Source organism: Orbicella faveolata, unplaced genomic scaffold (assembly GCF_042242905.1).
Source record: "Orbicella faveolata isolate gen_17 unplaced genomic scaffold, um_ofav_v1 contig_2, whole genome shotgun sequence".
Lineage (NCBI taxonomy): Eukaryota > Metazoa > Cnidaria > Anthozoa > Scleractinia > Merulinidae > Orbicella > Orbicella faveolata.
Window position 1 is genome coordinate 31,290,696 of NW_028301547.1, and position 19,305 is coordinate 31,310,000.

The 19,305-nt window shown below is 40.4% G+C and overlaps 2 protein-coding genes across 2 annotated transcripts in view; one reads left to right on the forward strand and one right to left on the reverse strand.

Moving 5' to 3' along the window:
• The first annotated feature begins 5,827 nt into the window (after positions 1-5,827).
• LOC149112832 (somatostatin receptor type 3-like) lies at positions 5,828-7,150 on the forward strand. Its single transcript, XM_089288662.1, has one exon. The coding sequence runs from the start codon at positions 5,902-5,904 to the stop codon at positions 6,970-6,972; it is 1,071 nt and encodes a 356-aa protein (XP_089144788.1). The 5' UTR covers positions 5,828-5,901; the 3' UTR covers positions 6,973-7,150.
• Positions 7,151-7,201: 51 nt separating this feature from the next.
• LOC110051585 (speract receptor-like) overlaps positions 7,202-19,305 on the reverse strand; it is a 28,712-nt gene continuing 16,608 nt past the window's right edge. The window contains exons 16-23 of the mRNA XM_089289380.1: positions 19,194-19,305; positions 18,562-18,699; positions 18,133-18,256; positions 13,070-13,138; positions 12,782-12,956; positions 12,600-12,698; positions 11,348-11,439; positions 7,202-10,754 (exon numbers count right to left, since the gene is read on the reverse strand). The exon at positions 19,194-19,305 is cut by the window's right edge and continues 63 nt beyond it. Of these exons, the coding sequence (XP_089145506.1) occupies positions 10,620-10,754; positions 11,348-11,439; positions 12,600-12,698; positions 12,782-12,956; positions 13,070-13,138; positions 18,133-18,256; positions 18,562-18,699; positions 19,194-19,305 (944 nt within the window). The 3' untranslated portion in view covers positions 7,202-10,619. The remainder of the gene's footprint in view (positions 10,755-11,347; positions 11,440-12,599; positions 12,699-12,781; positions 12,957-13,069; positions 13,139-18,132; positions 18,257-18,561; positions 18,700-19,193) is intronic.

Below are 19,305 nucleotides of genomic sequence, written 5' to 3' on the forward strand. Positions count from 1 at the left end.
CAAATGCAAGCCATTTTTGGTTACAACGGTGTACTAATTTTAGAGTTCAGTCTGAAATGAGGTATCGATTTTCACTCAGATCTAACATAGGATATGGAAAATCACAGTAAAACTTTCCTGGTTCGGGCCGCACACCCCCCACCAAAAACTATGGGGTGTAGTCCCCCGGACTTGAAACAATTAGCCTTGTGCATCATGACAAAGGAAATTCAGTACTGTATGATTTTTGTCAATCATCGTTTGTTCACTTAGGATGCGCAAGTGTGGCAAGGTCTGGACATGAAGGTATTTCTTTTCTCTGCTTATCTGTCATTACACGAGAGTGCTGAGTTATGTTTGCTCCCCTGTCGTGCGAACTAACTGCCTTAGAGACTTGGCTCCTTGTCTGGAAATGTCATCAATTGGTGCTCTATTTCGATGCACAGGTGAAGAGATATTTCATCGTACAGGTTTTATCAAATCCAATGGCATTTCTTTATTTTTTCCCTATCTTTTGCGTGTAATGTATCCGTTAATTCGTTTATGAGTAAATTCAAAACTTTATTTCCTGACGAAACAGGCCAAATTACAACACATCTCCTGGGCATATATCTGTCTAAAATATCCGAGGCATACACTTAAGGGCTATATAGGCAGCCTATTTAAGCTGGGGCTTCTACAGTGAGCTAGCGGACATCATGTTTTTTTCCATCCGCAGTTTGCGCGGCATTAGAAACTATCATGAAAATGAATCAATGAAGTTTAATCTGTGTAACTTGATGAGTCAGTGTTTAGCCCCCGGTTTGGTTATTTTAACGGTTGAACCTAAACTGTACGGAAACCAAAGGGGCAGATCTGAATGTCCTTATAAGGACTGAGGTGACCGTACTTTAGGGGTTCAACTGGAAGGTAAAAAAATTAACTCTCGGAGAGCCGTTATTTTCGCGGGGGGGTGTGGATGGGCATTACTTTCGGAATTCTACAGTAAACTACTCAAAAGATGACCTTTACTTTCTGATTGTGATAATTTTCTTCGAAGCTCGGTTCTGAGAATTCAATGAAGCATCAAGCTGCTCAATTGCAAATGGATAATTTTCTTTCAGTATTCTTGTTCACTGTGCTGTCTCTTTGACAATGCATTGAAATTTAATGCTCGAGGTTTATAATAATGGCGGGAATAAAACTAAAGTGTTCCTCCACGCTCGTGGAGGCAGCGTGACCGAGTGGTTAGGGCGCTCTGATTACTAAACTGAAGTTCAAGTTTCTCGGTAGAACCTAGTTCCGAACTCCTCGTCAACGGTTGTAAATAGCCAACAGGTCTGCCTCCTGCCAGTTGGGATTTTGAACCATGTTATGTTAATTTGCATCATTCTTTTCATCATTTGGTTTCATTGGCCCTGAAAAGCCCCATTGGGGGAGTGGTCAATTAAGGCTACACCCTTCATTCTTTGAGGCAAACGAAGATAAAAGCGCAAGTTATATTTGAAGTTAGGAAAGCTTGGAAGACATTTGAAAAAGTAATCGACAACAAAAACTTCTTAAAAAAAAAAAAAAAAAAAAATCAAACAATCCTGCTCAGTTTAACCCTCTTCTCTATCACAATCAGTTATCAGCTTGTATGACAAATTATAATAAAGTTTCTATATAACGCGCGCTCTGATTGGTTGAAACAGCGTGCTTTAACAGAGAACAGAGCACGGGTTGATGACGATAAGTTGGCTTTCAAATTTTTGCTTGGGAATTTTGACAAATTTGAGCCAAATTAAACATCCCCTGTGACTCAGGCAAACGCAATGGAAACGAGCTATTTGTCTGCAGTAAATATGGCTCACAGAGACCATTGTTAGCAACAGTAGTGTTAAAACTGTACATAAACAACAAGTTTTGCTAGATTCCCGCCGACAAAACACGTAGCAAAATTACACAAGTTCTCAACCTAAACAGTGCTTCGATAAAAGACATTATATTTGTTACGAAGGCAGAAATTACACTTAAGAAGTAAAACAACGACAGAAAACAACAATTGAACTGTCTCTGTTTATGATGAGAAGCTTTATTTTTGTAAAAATGCTCAATTGTCCAAACAACACTTACATCCAGTGTAGTAACGCTCGTTCTCCGGTCATCTCAGCGAAGTGAACCGACGAGTGGCCAGTGCAAAGTTTTCTCTGAAGTAGAACCAGTGGGAGCCGTTTAGTCTTTCTAACTTTTACGCTAGTTCGGGCAATCTTGCTGCATGCGGCTACAAGCCGTAAACAACTGTAGCTCCTTTCAAATTCAACTCGGCATTTCGCATTTTCATCCGCAAGCTTTGAGCTCTGCGTTTCGTAATTTCCACTGGAAAAGTGCACGTTTTCATGGGCCACAATACGGCCGGATTCCTCTGGACTATAAACCTTTACCTGCCTTTAGATCCGTATTTAAAAATTAACTTAAAAGCGAACTTTGAAGGCGTCGTTTTTCCCTCGAGAGCCGCTCAAACTACTCGAAACTGAAAGCTTAACTGAAGTCCAGTTTGTGATCGACAGCTGTCGCTTCGTTAGCCAATCAAATTATTTGAGCAATTCTAAAAAGGATTGTGATTGCCTTATTTTAGCGTGCTTTATCAGAGAACAGTCCACGGCTGCCGCCACTTTTGCTCGTTTGGAAAATAAAGTTTGGTTTGAAAATTCAGCCGATTGCGTGGGGAAATTGTCGGAATCTTTACCATGAAACAAATAAAGAAGCCTCGACTGTGCTCTGTTCTGTTGTAAAGCACTTAGGAAGCGGTAGAGCACTCAAGAAGAAGGGAAATACACTCGACTACGTCTCGTGTTTTCCCCTACACTTCTTTCGTGCTCTACCGCTTCCTGCGTGCTTTACAACAGAACAGAGCACAGTCGAGGCTTCTTTATTTGTTAATTGTTGATATTGCAAGCGATTTATCCGGTGGACTGAGCGTTATCCAGCCTTCGAACAACTGGGACAAGCTGTCTTTTAAAGTTTCGTTAAATCTCGATATTAATTATTTTTATTTTCAACTGCCTGCTAGCGCATTAAGCACCTTTTAAATGTGTCCAAAATACCCCAAGAAACAGTTCTGTTTATAGCTTTCATTTATAAATAAACAAAAGCCTCCATTGAGCGCGAAAATATGTTCGGATATTTGTCCGTGGACATTATCTGCTCGGTGAAGCGAGCAGTTAATATCCATGGACAAATATCCGAGCACATTTTCCCGCCAAATGAACTAGGCTAGTTTGTTTATTATTTAAACTTTTTTGCAACACGCGAAGTTTTGAAAATTGGGGAATATCGCTTGGATATAAACTCGTAACTCGTCACGTGACTGAATATTCCCCAGCTAAAAATGGGGAATATCTGAGTGATATTTCAAAATTGCGCGTGCTACAAAAAATGTTTGAAGGATAATAAACACAATAGTCACCATTTGGCGGGAAAATATGCTCGGATATTTGACCTTGGACATTATCTGTTCCTCAAAGCTCACAGTTTTCCTCGAGCTACGTTCTCGGGGAACTGTTCGCTTCCGGTCGGAACAGATAATGTCCGTGGAGAAATATCCGAGCATATTTTCGTGCCAAATGGCGGCTATTGTTTATATATTTATATAATACTGTAGCAATTAACAAAGAAGGAAGTCGATTTCGACAACAAGCTATGAAATATTCATTTTCTTGCTTTGAACCCTCCGATTTACCGTACAGCTTTCAAAGATAGCAAACTAATCTAATAGAAAGTAAAAACATCATCAAATAATCTTAGATTCGTTTTGCGCTTACGATTACCATATTTCCAAAAATGTGTTTTATTTCGAAATGAAAAACAATTTCTTGAAATGGCTTTGAGAATGAAAAACAAATTTACATGTTATTACTGGTTTCCACAACTGTAGACGTTATTTTGCACTTGGTTTATAGAAATATAGTTAAATAGTCACTGATTTTTTTCCAACGTAAAAGAATACAAACAAGAAGCAAGCGAAAAAATTTACACAACCCGCAGTTAGCTCTTGCTATTCGAGGCGGGAGGTGAAGTGGACAAATATTCATACGTTGAAGCTTGAGGCTTATTAGAGTAAATAGCCTGTGAGTTCAATAAACCAGATTACTGTTTTCTTGTCTGCGGGTGGTCCAATTGAACCAAAAGGCGCAATTTGATTGGTTAAACCAACGATCATGATTTTCTCATGTGGATAACCGCTTGGGCTTGCGCCGCATTTTTAGCAAAGGTTTCATTTACTATAAAAATGATAATTTCTTAGATCAACATTCGTTTGGTCGAGATGGTTTTAGTTGTTGTTCATTAGAAGCCCTCAGTCCACACGAACAAAATGAGGTCGGTCAATATTTCCGTATAGAGACCTCACGCTTGGCTAATAACTTGCGACTACGTCTTAAATTAAATACTGACAAAGGGGAATTAGGTGCATGTCTCTAATATTACGGTTTTATTTAGTCTACCAAACTTTTAATTTTGTTGTTTGTTGAGTCTATCAAGCATTATCATCCTGTGTCCACAGTGTCAGAATTCAAAAGAAGATAAAATTTGTCGGCTGGTTGCATGACAGTTTTTGAAATGAAATAAAAATTGATCTGAGTGTAATAGTTTTTTAATTGAACATCGCAGGAGAATCTGCGAAAAAGAAGCTTTTTTTCAATTTCTGTTTTATTTTTGCCGACACGAAATATATTAGAATATATTTATTTAGAAAGCATTTCCCGCTTTTGAGGGTAAAATTCCGACTTGCAGAGGCTGCATATGTAAAAAAAATGATTGATTATGATCAGATTTGAAATGGCGGTTGGCAATATTTAGGGACCGGTCATTATTTATCGCCTGGGGGGTGGCGGAGGATTTTCGGCTAAAGACAGTAACATTTAGCTGATCGATCCCCCCTTTAAATGTTTTTTTTATAAAAGTATTCCCCTCATATAGCTATTGATAAATTTCGTGATCCCCCCTGGATGACTTCACATACATATTCACCTTTCGACGTGTATATTTAGTGCTTTTAACGGTCATATGAAAGTAATTTAATTCTAACTATGATGCTGACTTACAGGTTACATGAGGCCGCCATGGTGCAGTCTCTTGATCCGTGTCTTCCCGATACCTGATCAGGGTGCTTAGCAGAAGTTTCCACAGGTGTCCAATAAAGCATAACAGGCGGCATAAATTAAAGCGAGGTCCGATTCGCCCGAAGGGGCAAGGTTTTCAAAGATGCGATTTCATGCATTTTGGGGCAAAAAGTTACGGAAAATCCCCCTTCTGTCATCCTAAAAATTCACCAATGATCCCCCCAAGATCCTCCGCCCCCCTCCGCCCCCCCCCCCCCCCCCGCCGACAAAGGAGATAAATAATGACCGGTCCCTTACTCGGATAAATTTTTCATGACATTATCAATGACTCTGTTTAGAGGTTGTCACGAAAATTACCATATTTTGAATCAGTTTCTCATTTCAATGCAATTTATTTACTCAGACCGAGGGAGGGGGGGAATTGATGATTGGAGAAAAAAGATTGAATAGATATCAGCTTAGCGAAATGCTCTCTGAAACTACTAATTATATTGCTCGTGGCCAACCTCGCTGAAAGTAAGTTTTCATCGCACCTGTTCTATTGTCAGTTGATTTCGAGAAGGTAGACACGGAGCTTCAAAATTGTTCTGAGACGTCAAGCGCAATCAACTGTAGTCTTCACTTTGGAAAAGCCGCGTTAGGATTACTACAGAAGTGAAAGCTTGGATAAGCTGGCCGTTAACTTGTAAACAACTAAACCTACTGTAAAATGTAGTCTCAAAAGAAGCTTAATTTACGACTTCTGCGGTACATGAAGTCTGCAACAAACGTCGTCAGGACAAGTCAAAATAGAGTCTGTTTTCGTTTAAGGAGGATACAGAAATTTAGTTCTTGAATCGTGATGGAAAATTGCACGTCCCGCCATTGTGGAAATTCAACATCAACCTTAAATTTATCAACTTTCAATGCGAACGTCTCACTAACGAATGACTCAATCTCGAACTTGGATTCTTCTCTTGTCGATGCGTTAAAATTGGGATTCCAGGTTTTAATCGCGTTGTTTGGAATAGTTGGTAATGCTTTGGTGCTCATTGTTTTAAAAAAACTGAAAAGCAAGAAATCAATAACAGACTTCTATATTCAAAACTTAGCCATTGCGGACCTGGGCATTTTGCTGTTGTTATTCCCGCTCGTGGCAGTCAGAGAGAGAGCACCTTATGGCTGGCCTTTTGGAGGATTTGTCTGCCGTTTTCTATATCCAATCCCAGATGTTTTCCAGGGTGCTTCCGTGTGGTGTATTGCAGCTATTGCCGTAGAGCGGCATCGGAAATTATCAACACCGAGGGGACATCATCAAAACAATCATGGTATGACTTTGCCGAGAAGGAAAGCGATTGTTTCTAGCTGTCTGTGGTTGGCATCATTTTTGATTTTTTCCTTCCCATTGTATTTTGTGGTTGAATATCGCGAGCTCCCTAGAGGAGGTAGGTGGTGTGGTCCTGTTTGGCCTGCGAGGGAGCGCGGGTGGTTATTTGCGCGAAGCTACACAGCTCTTTTGGTAATATTCTCGTACATCGTGCCACTTGCTGTCATTTCTTGGACATATCTAGCGATATCACGCACTATACATCGTAGCAATGCATTCCTTAAAGCTCTAAAACGAGGCAGTGGCAAGGCAGATGATAAAGACTGTTGTTCTCTGAAGAGCGAAAATGTTCGTCTTCGTCAGAACAAACGCCGGCGAGCGACGAAAATTCTAACACCAATCGTCGTGGTTTTTGCGATTACGATGTTGCCTTTGAGCATTTTGCGCATTACTGTTGTAGCTTGGACGACGATTGCGATACAAAACTACTACGAAAATCTTCTTTATGCCGTCGTGGTATTTGTCATGATAAATTCCTCGGCGAACCCCGTTATCTATTCTATAGCTAGCAAGGACTTTCGCAGGGGATTAAAGAGATTACTATAATCAAGAAGAGTCACAGACAAAAAGAGTGATTTTCAGTGGTCGCGATATTCTCGGAACGATGAAAGTACATTGATAACCCTCTCGATCTCATTCTCTAAATAATAATGCGGGAGAAATCTACGCGAATGCTTGTGAAATGTTATGTAAGCAACATTTAAGCTGCGTTTTATGTTTTTGTTTAGCTAATAATCCAAAAGACATTTAAAAAAGGACAAATTTCATCTGTGTGTTTTCTTTTTTTTTACAAAAATATCCATTGTTCCTTTTGGTTGAGGGAGGGATGAAATCTGAATCTGTAAGTAATCGTGATTGATTTTGGAAAGGATCATTCTTAAAAAATTATACGACTTTATCTAAAAAAAAGCGTGAACGCTGTTTTCAGCAGGGTGGACTGTCAAAGCGTCCCCTTTTGAGGAATTTTCAATTTACGAGTATTTTCTTTTAAAGAAAAATCGTCGTGACTTTATTTAACTTGTGTCACATTTCGATACTTAATTAATTATGATATGTTGCTTTACAAGGTTGTCTAAAGTAAGGGTTTATACATCAGTCAGAGGAAAATATTAGCTGTTAAATTTCACTACCCACAGTAGTGCCAATTAAATATTCAATATTTAAGTAAAAGTAAATTTAAATTAAGGACGTTCTTGCTTAATTGTTGTTTGTGCGCATCGTTACTGCGCACCCAATTCACGTTGCCAGGAGCCCATTAATCTGTTCACTGATTTTACCTTTAAAACGAAGGAGGCGACCTACAAATTTTTTGGCATCTTCGTGGAAACGTGTGACTGAGTGTAGTTTAGAAAACTTTCGCACCGTAGAACGTCCTCAAGTATAAACAAGCATATATCAATCAATCTGATCCTCTACTGAAATAATAACGCAACAGAAATCTACGCGAATGCTTGTGAAATGTTATGTAAGTAACATTTAAGCTGCGTTTTATGTTTTTGTTTAGTTAATAATCCAAAAGATATTTCAAAAAGGACATATTTCATCCGTGTGTGTGTGTGTTTTTTTTAAACAAAAATCTCCATTGTTTCTTGTGGTTGATCTAGAGTAAGTAATCATGATTAAAATATTGATTTTGAAAATGATCATTCGTAAAAAAAAGTATACGACTTCATCTACAAGAAAACGTGAACGCAGGGTGGACTGTCTAAGCGGCCCCTTTTGAGGAATTCTCAATTTACGAGTATTTTCTTTTAAAGAAAAATCGTCGTGGCTTTATTTAACCTGTGTCACATTTCGATACTTAATTATGATATGTTGCTCTACAAGGTTATCTAAACGTAAGGATTTATATATCCATCAGAGGAAAATATTGGTGCTAAATTTCACTATCCGCAGTAGTGCCTATTAAATATTAAATAATTAAGTAAAAGTAAATTTAAATTAAGGACGTTCTCGCTTAATTGTTGTTTGTGCGCATCGTTACTGCGCACCCAATCCACGTTGCCAGGAGCCCATAAATGGGCTCCTGACGTTGCAATATCACAGGATGTCACACCATGCCATGCGTCTAACGCACGCGCATTTAGTAAGAAAACGATTTGACGATAGCTTTGCATGGATTTAACAACCTTGGGTGCTTGGTAACCCTTGGTTTTTTTTGGTGAAACATTTTCTTTACAGTTTACCAACGTTTTCATAAAAAAATAATAATGTGTAAATAAGGATTTTTCTATTTTTCTGCCCCTACGCCGTGGAACTCAATTTATTACAGCTGTGCGGTGTTTGCAAATTTTCGCCAATTGAAGGTTAATGTTTATTAAAAGAATGTCGCCAATTTGAATTATTTATGCAGCAGAGATAGATACACCTAGATCAGTAGGAAGTGGCCAAGAAAAATTGTCTTTACCGTTTCATCTTTTTAAGGATCAATCGCCTAGATATCAAAAATATATCCAAAGAAAAGACCACAGAGCCCACGCCGAGTTTTGAGGATCAATGTTTTTCAAAATCGGGGTATCTTTCCACTGACTTTACCTCTAAAACGAAGGAGGCGACCCACAATTCTTTTTTGGCATCTTCTTACTCATTAATCAAAGTTGGAAACGTGTGACAGAATGTAGTGTAGAAAAAAATCGCGCGAACGTCCTTAAGTATAAATCAGCATATATCAATCAAAATCATAAATAATTGTATATCTATGGTGTAAATCAGGCTAAACTTGGGATCTGTAAATAAAAGGTATCTTATGATAACGTTAATTATTTCCAATCAAAGAAAACCTCGCAATAGAAGGTTAAGAAGAAATAAACAACACGCTGCCTCAACATTACTGATCATTGTTCGTCCTCGTTTTTTTTTTTTATAAATTAGTATGATAGCTTGGTGAGCTTTGGCGAAGGTTAAAACGAAAAAAATTGTCAGCCAAATACGCGTTACATTATTTATGATCACATGCACTGAGCCGGAATTTTCAGTTTCTGTTGAATATCAAGCTTCTCTTGAGGATTGACGGAAAGAGAAAGACAGGTATATTCTCAAACAGTTAATAGAGAGCTCAAGCAATAATAGACACGAGTAGTCCCTCTTTCGCTTAGTCCGTCACGCGTGACGCGAAAGAAAACCGCGAAAAAAAAAAAAAGGCGCGCGAAATCCTGGGGGTGCGGAGCTCCTCGACCCCAGGATTTTGCGCAGCCATATTTCTCTCGCGGTTTTCTTTCGCGTCACGCGCGACGGACTAAGCGAAAGAGGGACTACTCGTAGTCTAAAGCAATGACGACGGGGACCCCAAGGACGACGCCTAGTAAAAAAAATGAATTTATATTTTACCTTACCTTGCTGGTTACCGTATACCTTCAGAGGTGTCGCGTGTCCAATTGATTTAGCGCGTCCGGTTTAAATTGTAGATAACCAAAACCACTATATCAAATTAAAGCTTATAGAGCTGGCTATCAAACTATGCCAAGGATTTTGAAATACTGAATTTTCGAATTTTTCACCACCTCCAAATGCGAGCGTCCATGTCGTCTTTTGAAAGCTACAAGTCAAAGGGAATTTGTTCGTTTGCTCTCAAATTTGAACAGTAGCTGGTTTAACATAACAAAAACAAAATGGTGTCTGCGAACTTTTTAATCCGAAATAGTTTTTATCCAAGAGCTATTTTTGTACGAACACTCCACACTTTTTTAATTCTATTTCGAAAATGTTCTGTAACTTTTTACGGCAATAAAATATGGCAGAACGCAACACGTTTTTTTAGCGCTTTGCGGCTTTGGGCTGGAAATTAAGAAACAACTTTAAAAATTAATGTAAAACAAAATTCGCTTTGACTTGTAGCTTTCAAAATGTGAGCCTGACGCCTGCATTTAGCGGTCGTGAAAAATTCTACAATTCAGTTTCTTTCAAAATTTTTGTTATAGTGTGATAGCCAGCTCTATAAGAATTAATTTGATATAGGGGTTTACCTATCTACAGTTTAAACCGGACGCGCTAAATCGATTAGACGTGAGTTACTTCTAAAGGTATACGGTAACCTTAAGCTCTCTAATAAATTACGTTCTGAATGACGTATCCGTCATCGTAATCTATATTTTACCTGTATTAGCTGCTAATACCAGCATACAATATCTCATGGTTAAAAAATCAGCCATAAATACTATTTGTTTTATTTTCATCAGTCTGCATTGTTGTCATCATCATGTTGCTCGATCCAGCCCAACCACTACTCCCGATGACGAAGCACTCCCCGACCGGGTTTTCTTGAGGGCTCTTGACGAATGACCCGCGGAGATCTTTCCGTGCAGCCAATATGTCACTAATGCGCCTTTACCCTGGAGAGGAAAAATAACATAAAAATTTATTCGTTTAATTTGTCTGACTGACAGCTTCAAAGCAAAGGTCGCGTTTTCATTGTTGTTTTCGTGCAAAGCTTGTCAATTTTCATTTACTCACGTTACATGCATTCAAAATGTTTTGTAATTAGTGGAGTGGAGCTCAATAGGCCTTATCATGGTTTTCGACGCCATCTTGACGGGTAGGCAAAGAGGTCAGAAATTACAGTGTTTACATGGGAATCCGATTTTTTTTCCCGCAAACCGCGTCTACCCAGCCAAATTTACAGATAAATGTATGGAAAATTAGAAAAATTAACTAAGCGTCTTCTAGCCAAGCTAATCTTTAAAAGTTAGTGAATACAATCTTCTACCTAGTATTTTAACGTTGCGATTCACAAATTGTGTAAAATTCAATTTTGGAAAAAGTTATTTGCCATCGGATTCCCATACAGACATTCTAGTTTCTGACCGCTTTGCCTACCCGTCAAGATGGCGTCGAAAACCGTGAAAACGGCCTATTATGATACAACTGACAGCGACTGACAAGACAGGATTAAGATATCAGTGTTCAGTCATAGTTGCTCACAAACCTTGATATCAATAGATCCTCGTTCCTTCATGATATATCCACCAGTCCTCTTCAGGTAATATCTGGTAGCTCCACTGATGTGGATCTTTAAAGCTGTTGTGGCATCAAATTTGAATTAAGAATATTTACTTCATTATAACTTCCTCGTTTGGTTCCAGTAATTAAACGTAGCACGAGCCAAGTTCGTTCAAAGTAACGTTTTGCCGCTCTTGTACCTCTGGTACATCATTCTTATACAGCGATTTAAACCAAAAGACAAAAAAAAAAAAAGGAAAACAGGAAAAAAAAAGAAAAAAAACAGAAAAATCAGAAAACAGAAACTTGACTTCACTTGACTCGAACTTGACTCGTGCAACGATACAAATCTCATTTATTCATTGAATGTACAAACCAAAGCTTGGCATTGTCTGCGCACCTATTGTACACGACGCGGGATATTTGAGGACACGAGACGTGAAATTTAAGGAGTGGCGAATGGTAAATGCGAGACTTTTCGAGACGACGAGATTAGCGTTTTTCTTTGCGAGCCCGAGACATTTTGATTTTTTCAATTGCGAGACCGAGACTTTAAAGTGTTTTGAATGCGAACTCAAGACGTTCAGGTTCTAAGGTGTTGTGATGTCATTTAATTTTACTAAAAAAAATAAACAAATCGGCACTTCGCGACTTTCTTAGCCTTGAAAAAAATCGAGACTGCGAGACAGCCTTGTGAGAAAAATCGAGACTGCGAGACGCACATAACTGCTAAAAAACGAGACTGCGAGACTCGTGAAATTCGGCGAAAATTTTGCGAGACCCATGTTTTTTTGAAGGACCATTCGCCACCCCTAATTTAGAAATTGCTTTCAAGCCAATGCAGTGTTCCTATAAGTAGTATATTACAGAGCTTTGATTTTGCGGCGCTTGTTTATGCCTTCTTAGAAGTGGCTAAAGTAAAACCCTTTTTACTTAGTTCGTCGAGTAAGGAGCGAAATACAACATAGCCGCTATAAAAACTGGAATACGCATGGTGCTTCACAAAATAACAAAAAGGTAGGAAAGAAAGGATCTCAAACAGCAACGTGCTTAAAATATTTTTTCTCCCTAACATTGGTTGAACTATCATTTCTTAGAATTCGTGGCAGATCAAAACTTTACCACCTAGTTAATAACTTTTCCTTCTCGTCACGAGTCTGTTTAAAGATGGATCGATTGGTTCGGAGAAATTTTAGCTCATCGCTGAAAGAGATAAACATATATCTTGATCTACGAACCTTCTCCGTTAGATTCCATTCTTGAAGCGGTGTTAACTGTATCACCAAACAGACAGTAACGAGGCATTTTCAAGCCAACAACGCCTGCACATACGGGACCTTGAACATAAAGATGACACACAACTTCTTTCAGTTTAAACTGAATACTTCACAAGTGAAGACTACAGCGAACATGAACTCACCGCTATGGATGCCAATTCTCAGCTTTAGCTTCTCGTCAGGACGGTGCCGTATCTTAAATTTCTCCACAGATTGCAGAAGATGAAGCGCCATGCATGCTATTTCCTCGGCGTGTTGATGCCCGTTTCTGATTGGTAGACCAGAGACTACCATGTATGCGTCGCCAATCGTCTCAACCTTGGAGTGAAATCAAAGTCATTTGAAATGGGTTCGTTGTTTCGTTCAGAAGAACAGAAATAGGAAACTATTGTGATTTAAAATCAAATAGTAATTTCTTTAGAAATAAAGACCTTATAAACATCATATCCCTGAAGTATAGCATCAAACGTGGTATAGAGGTCATTCAGCAAAGTCACAACCTACAAGTTAAAAAAAAAGATAATAGAAAAATGAAAAGCGGGAAATGAAAACTTACGAGCTATTTAGTATTAGAAAAGAACAAGAGAACGCAAAAATTGTTAGTAATAATCATCGGTCAGACGGTCCACGGTTTAGCACGTTGTAGGATCTGGTTGGGCACAGCGCTGTAGTGTATGTCCATATATGGTATTTCCTTATTTGGAAGTGACCATGTGCTTGAATAGAAGAGACCATCTAAAATGGCGGATTAAAACGTTGTGTTGTCAAATCCAGTCTCTGTTTGTTCCGCAAATACCACATTTTGGCGACGAGGATGGCGGTCACATTAAGTGGATTACCGTGCATATCTCCCTTCGACTGCATTGGGGAACCAGCCACACTGGCTCAACGCTGGGACAAGTGGAAAGCTGAGTTCGAACTATTTGTGGCAGCTTCGGGGGTTGAAGACAAAGTGCAAAAGCGAGCTCTACCTCTACATCTCGCAGGACCTGGAGTCCGTGAAATTTTCAAAACGTATTCAGCTGAAGTGCGAGGAGACAACAAAGAGTTCGATAAAGCGTTGAAGTGTCTCTCGGACCATTTCAAAGTGAAGAAGAACGTACCTCTAGCGAGACAAAAACTGCTTGCCAGCCAGCCGAATCCGGGCGAAAAGATCAACAACTTCGTTACGCGTTTGAAAAGTTTAGCGGAACACTGTGACTATGGTGAAGAAGAAGATAACCAGGTGAGAGATATTGTGATTTCGCATATCACGAATAAGGAACTGAAGGGCAAATTCTACCGCGAAGAAAACCTTAGTCTGACCAGACTTCTGGAAATCGTGAGCACCTATCACCATAAGGATGCCTTGGTTCTCGTAAGCGAAGAAACTGTGAATCGTACCTGGGAAGACCGAAGTAAGGGCGATAAAGGAGCGAAGAGCAAGCAGCCATGGCAAGGCAAATGTTGGAGATGCGATAAGACAGGTCACATGGCGAAAGATTGTAAAGTTTCTCGTAACCATACTTGCAGCAAATGTGGAAAACGTGGGCACATGGAGGTCTGTTGTCACACGAAACAGGATAAACATGGCAAAGGAAGAGGCAAATCTGGAAGAAAACGAGAAGACGTACGAACCATAGGCGACCAGCCTGACCAAGATGACGTGGAAGGAAGCGAAGTCAGTAAAGATGATGGATTCTATGTCTTTAGCACCTCAGATGGTGAGTCAAACACTTTACCTCTTATGATTGAAAGTGAACCTGTCAATGTCATCATAGACTCAGGTGCTACCTGCAACTTAATGTCTGAGCAAGTGTTTGATAAAGTGTCCAATGGAAAGCTAGAGTTGTTAGAGACTGACAGGAAAGTTAATGCTTATGCATCTCAGCAGCCATTAAAGCTTAGAGGAAAATGCATGTTGAACATTAGTGTACCTAATACACAAACGTCGTTGAAAGCTGAGTTCTTCGTAATGCCAGGCTCCGCAGACACATTGCTGGGCAGGAGCTCTTCTGAAGAATTAGGTGTCTTGAAAGTGGGTGTTTCTGTGAACGCTTGTCAACTCAAAGATGTTACTGATAAGAAGGCTGCCCTTAAGGCAAAGTACCCTCAAGTGTTTACTGGTCTTGGAAAATTGAGAAATTTCCAATTAAAACTGCATGTAGATGAAAGTGTCACCCCAGTTGCTCAAGCTATGCGAAGAATTCCGTTCAGCAGGAAACAAAAGGTTGTTGACAAACTAGAGGAACTTGAGAAGCTTGATGTGATAGAGAAAGTGAACGGTCCAACAAGTTGGATTAACCCCCTTGTTAGTGTCGAAAAACCAAATGGTGATGTTCGCATATGTTTAGATATGAGACAAGCCAATCGAGCGATATTAAGAGAAAAACACCCTGTGCCTACCATTGAAGAGACACTGCAAGAAATTTCAGGGGCAAAAGTGTTCTCCAAGTTAGATTTGAACATGGCATTTCACCAAGGAGAACTTGCTCCAGAGTCAAGAGACATTACCACTTTTGCAGGACCTAATGGTCTTTACCGCTACAAACGTCTGATATTTGGTGTCAATATGGCCACTGAGAAGTTCCAACACATCATCTGGCAGATACTCAAAGATTGCCCTGGCGCTCACAATATTCATGATGATATCCGTGTAGTTGGCGCTTCTGAAGAAGAACATGACGAAAGGTTGAATCAAGTCATGAAGACATTAGAAGAGAGTGGCTTAACACTGAATTATGAAAAGTGCCAGATCGGCGTGAATAGCATGGAGTACCTTGGTAACGTGTTAACTGACGAGGGATTACAAGTATCTGGTGACAAAGTTGAAGCCATTGTGCAAGCACCAAGACCAAAGGACCAGTCAGAGCTGCGAAGCTTCCTTGGTTTGGCACAATATTGTTCAAGGTTCATTCCAAGCTTCGCGATCATTGCCAGCCCACTGTGGGATCTAACCAAATCACATGTCAAATGGAAATGGGGCACTGCTGAAGAGAAGGCTTTCCAAGCAGTCAAAATGCAGCTGACGCAGGCACCAGTCATGGCATTCTTCAAACAAGGAGCGGAGACCCGTGTCACCACAGACGCCTCACCAGTAGGTATCGGAGCTGTCTTGGAACAAAAGCAAGCTGATGGCCTGTACAGACCTGTACACTATGCTAGCCGAAAACTAACTCCACCCGAGAGCAGATATTCTCAGTTTGAGAGGGAGGCACTGGCGGTGAAGTGGGGCTGTGAGAAGTTCTTCCTGTACATCCATGGAAATGAGTTCGAAATTTGCACTGACCATAAGCCGCTGGTCACTGTGTTTGGTCCACATTCAAAACCACCTTCAGCCAGAATTGAAAGATGGTTGTTATACATGCAGCAGTTCAAGTTTAGCATCAGACACATCCCTGGCAGAAAAAACGCCGCTGACGCATTGAGCAGATTGCCAGTAGATAGTACTCCTGATGCAGCCATCAAGCAGACAGAAGAATATGCACGCAGCATAGTTGCTGATGCCATACCTGCAGCATTAGCACCCCGCCAAGTTGAGAGAGAATCAGAGCGAGACCCTACCCTGCAACTGGTTCGCCATGCCATAACTTCTGGTGATTGGTCGAAACTCCAAGGAACAACCTACAAAGCTGTTAGAAATGAACTCTGGATAATGGGACAGCTGGTTATGAGAGGAAACAAAGTTGTCATTCCAGAAAAGTTGTGGAACCAGACCATTCAACTGGCTCATGAGGGTCACCAAGGGATGGTGCGAACGAAATCTCGATTAAGAGAGAAAGTATGGTGGCCAGACCTTGACAAACAAGTTGAAAAGTTAATCCGAGCCTGCTACCCATGCCAGCTGGTTGGACCCAGACCAAAGCTAGAACCAATAAGGTCAACACCACTGCCTCAAGGCCCATGGAGTGAAATTGCTGTGGACTTACTAGAGATTCCAAAGAAGGGACACTTGCTCGTTGTAGTTGACTATTATTCTAAGTGGCCAGAAATAGCTTTTCTGACCAAGACAGATGCAGGAAATGTGATCAAATGCATGGAGAGCATGTTTCGCACTCATGGTTTGCCTGAAACCCTCAGAAGTGACAATGGTCCACCGTTTGCTTCACGAGAATTTGAAGGATTCCTCGAGTACTTATCGATTGATCACAAGAAGGGCATCCCGTATTGGCCTCAAAGTGATGGCGAAGTAGAGAGGCTCAACAAAACCCTCCTGAAGGCAATCCGAATAGCACAACTACAAGGCAAAGATTGGAAGAGAGAAGTACAAGACTTTCTTTTCCAGTATCGCAGTACTCCCCATACAGTCACTTCACTATCTCCAGCTGAGCTCCTTATGGGCAGAAAGTTAAGAGATAAGTTGCCACAGGTTAAACCTTCTCGTGATCAGGCTACTGAAGCAGAGTGGCAAATTCTTCTCAGAGAAAGGTATGCTCGCAGGAAGCTAAGAGAGAAAGAGTATGCTGACTCAAAGAGACATGCCACAACAAGTGACATTGCAGAGGGCGACATGATCCTACTACGTCAGAACCGCGAGAACAAGTTGTCACCAACGTTTGAGCTCGAGCCGTATCGAGTAGTAGAGAAGAATGGAAATGCAGTTATCATTGAGAATTCTTCTGGCCAAAGTAAAATGAGGAATACTGGTCACATGAAGAAGTTTGTAGACCCAGGTGCTTCAGGAACTGAGCCCCCGGCTCCGTCAAAAACAACTGACACACCCAAAGAAGGAGCTAGTTTCGAGCAAGATTCGATGGATGGAATTCAGCCGGATTCCCAAAGACAAACTGTACCTTCTGCAGTTCCAGAAAAGCCACATAGTCGTCCAGTCAGAAAAAGAGAGAGCCCTAAGTGGATGAAGGACTTTATTTGCCAAAAGTGACTGAACTCTAAAGACTGTTTATCGTGTATCAATTGTCGACATTTTATTCATTTGTTTTGAGACATTGAACTGAAAGAGCCAAGATTAGTTCATATGTTTTTTTTTATTAGACTTTGTGGAGCTCTTTATTAAGTTAGGGAGGGATGTAGTGTATGTCCATATATGGTATTTCCTTATTTGGAAGTGACCATGTGCTTGAATAGAAGAGACCATCTAAAATGGCGGATTAAAACGTTGTGTTGTCAAATCCAGTCTCTGTTTGTTCCGCAAACACCACAAGCGCTAGCTGTGGCTAAACAGTTCAATATGTACAAACCTGAGATTTGTTTTGTTTTCTTCAGTAGGTAAAAGTTAAGATCGGTAATATGAGCACTGATATTAGAAATGAAACCCATAATTTAATGATGTTGCTTGTTGGGTGGACGGTGCTTACTGCATTTTGGGCGCTGAACCGAAGTAGATTGGGCTGGGTCAGTTTAAGTAGCCTCTAGAGAAGGTGCGCCGATCAGACTGTAAAGTAACTGATTCTAATCGGACTCCGCTCAAGGCTGGCAGATTGAAAAAATTGTAAAGCAGGAAGCTGGTGGAGAGAATGAGCAAGAAAATTAACTCTTCCAGTTCAGAAAACTTCACCTGTAATGGAGTACTTTCTGATGAGAGTGCTGTGAATCCCACGATGTCACTGAAGAAAACCGTCACCTCGTCAAAGTTTTCAGCTTCCACCGGTCGTCCACTCTTTAACTGATCAGCAACACTCCTTTTGAAATATATAAATTAATACAAAATAATTGGAAAAAACGATTCTCATTCTTTTGGTGTTTACGTCACTGTTTCTCTACATAGCACTAGCTGTATTCCGCATTGCATCCAAATAATATTATGATCTCCAGGTTATTCCTAATACCTTACATATTTTCCTTTTTACCTTTATTATAGTTCCCTGTTATTTCTATCCCGTTCCTCTTTCACTTTACAAACTTTGTTTCTTCTCACTATGATCAACGAAAACTTGTTCCCCACCCACTCCCACAATATGTACGGGTGTATAAATGACATGATTACTTTGGAAGCATGCTGTGAAGCAGTTCCTCTGTCCTCTTCTTTTCTTCAATCCACTGTTCCGTTCGTTTCTCCACAAGTTTTTCCAAATTGAGTGAGTGCTCTTCCAGCATGTAGATTATTTTATCCACGAGGTTATTCCTTGAAAAGGGCACAAGTACAAGTCAATAAGTTATGCACAAAGACAACGGTACCGTCCAAGATGCATAACTGGTTTGTAAAAATCTGAGCTAGGAAATTGCTAGTTGTATTTCTTATCCCCTTCGATGTGCATGCTAGTCCGTGACAGAGTATCCCCTCCAGAATAAATTCACCGGTACCCATACACACTTCTGGGTGGACGGAGGCATTATGAGAGTGAAGGGTCTTTTCCAAGAGCTTAGTGACACAATGACTTCGATCAGGGCACAAAGCCGAGCTGCTCGAACCGGAGTTCTGCGCGCTAACCATTAGCCTTCTTCGTCCCCCAAACAGATACAACAGAACCACCCATAAAGCTAAGGGAAATTAGGGACAGCAATGAAAACTGTTTTATAATAACATGACGTCGCGGAGCTTTTCACAGTAGGCTGTGCTGCGAATCTTAGCGACTGTACCATGAGGACAAGTGGTATAGCAAATCCGCTTTGCCTTACTTTCCTCCATGTAGTTTCTTCAGTAGCTTTCGAATCTCCCAAAAATCAGGTCTTTCCTCTGGAATCTCCCGCCAGCACATTCTCATCACGAGTTGTAGATCGTCATTCGCTA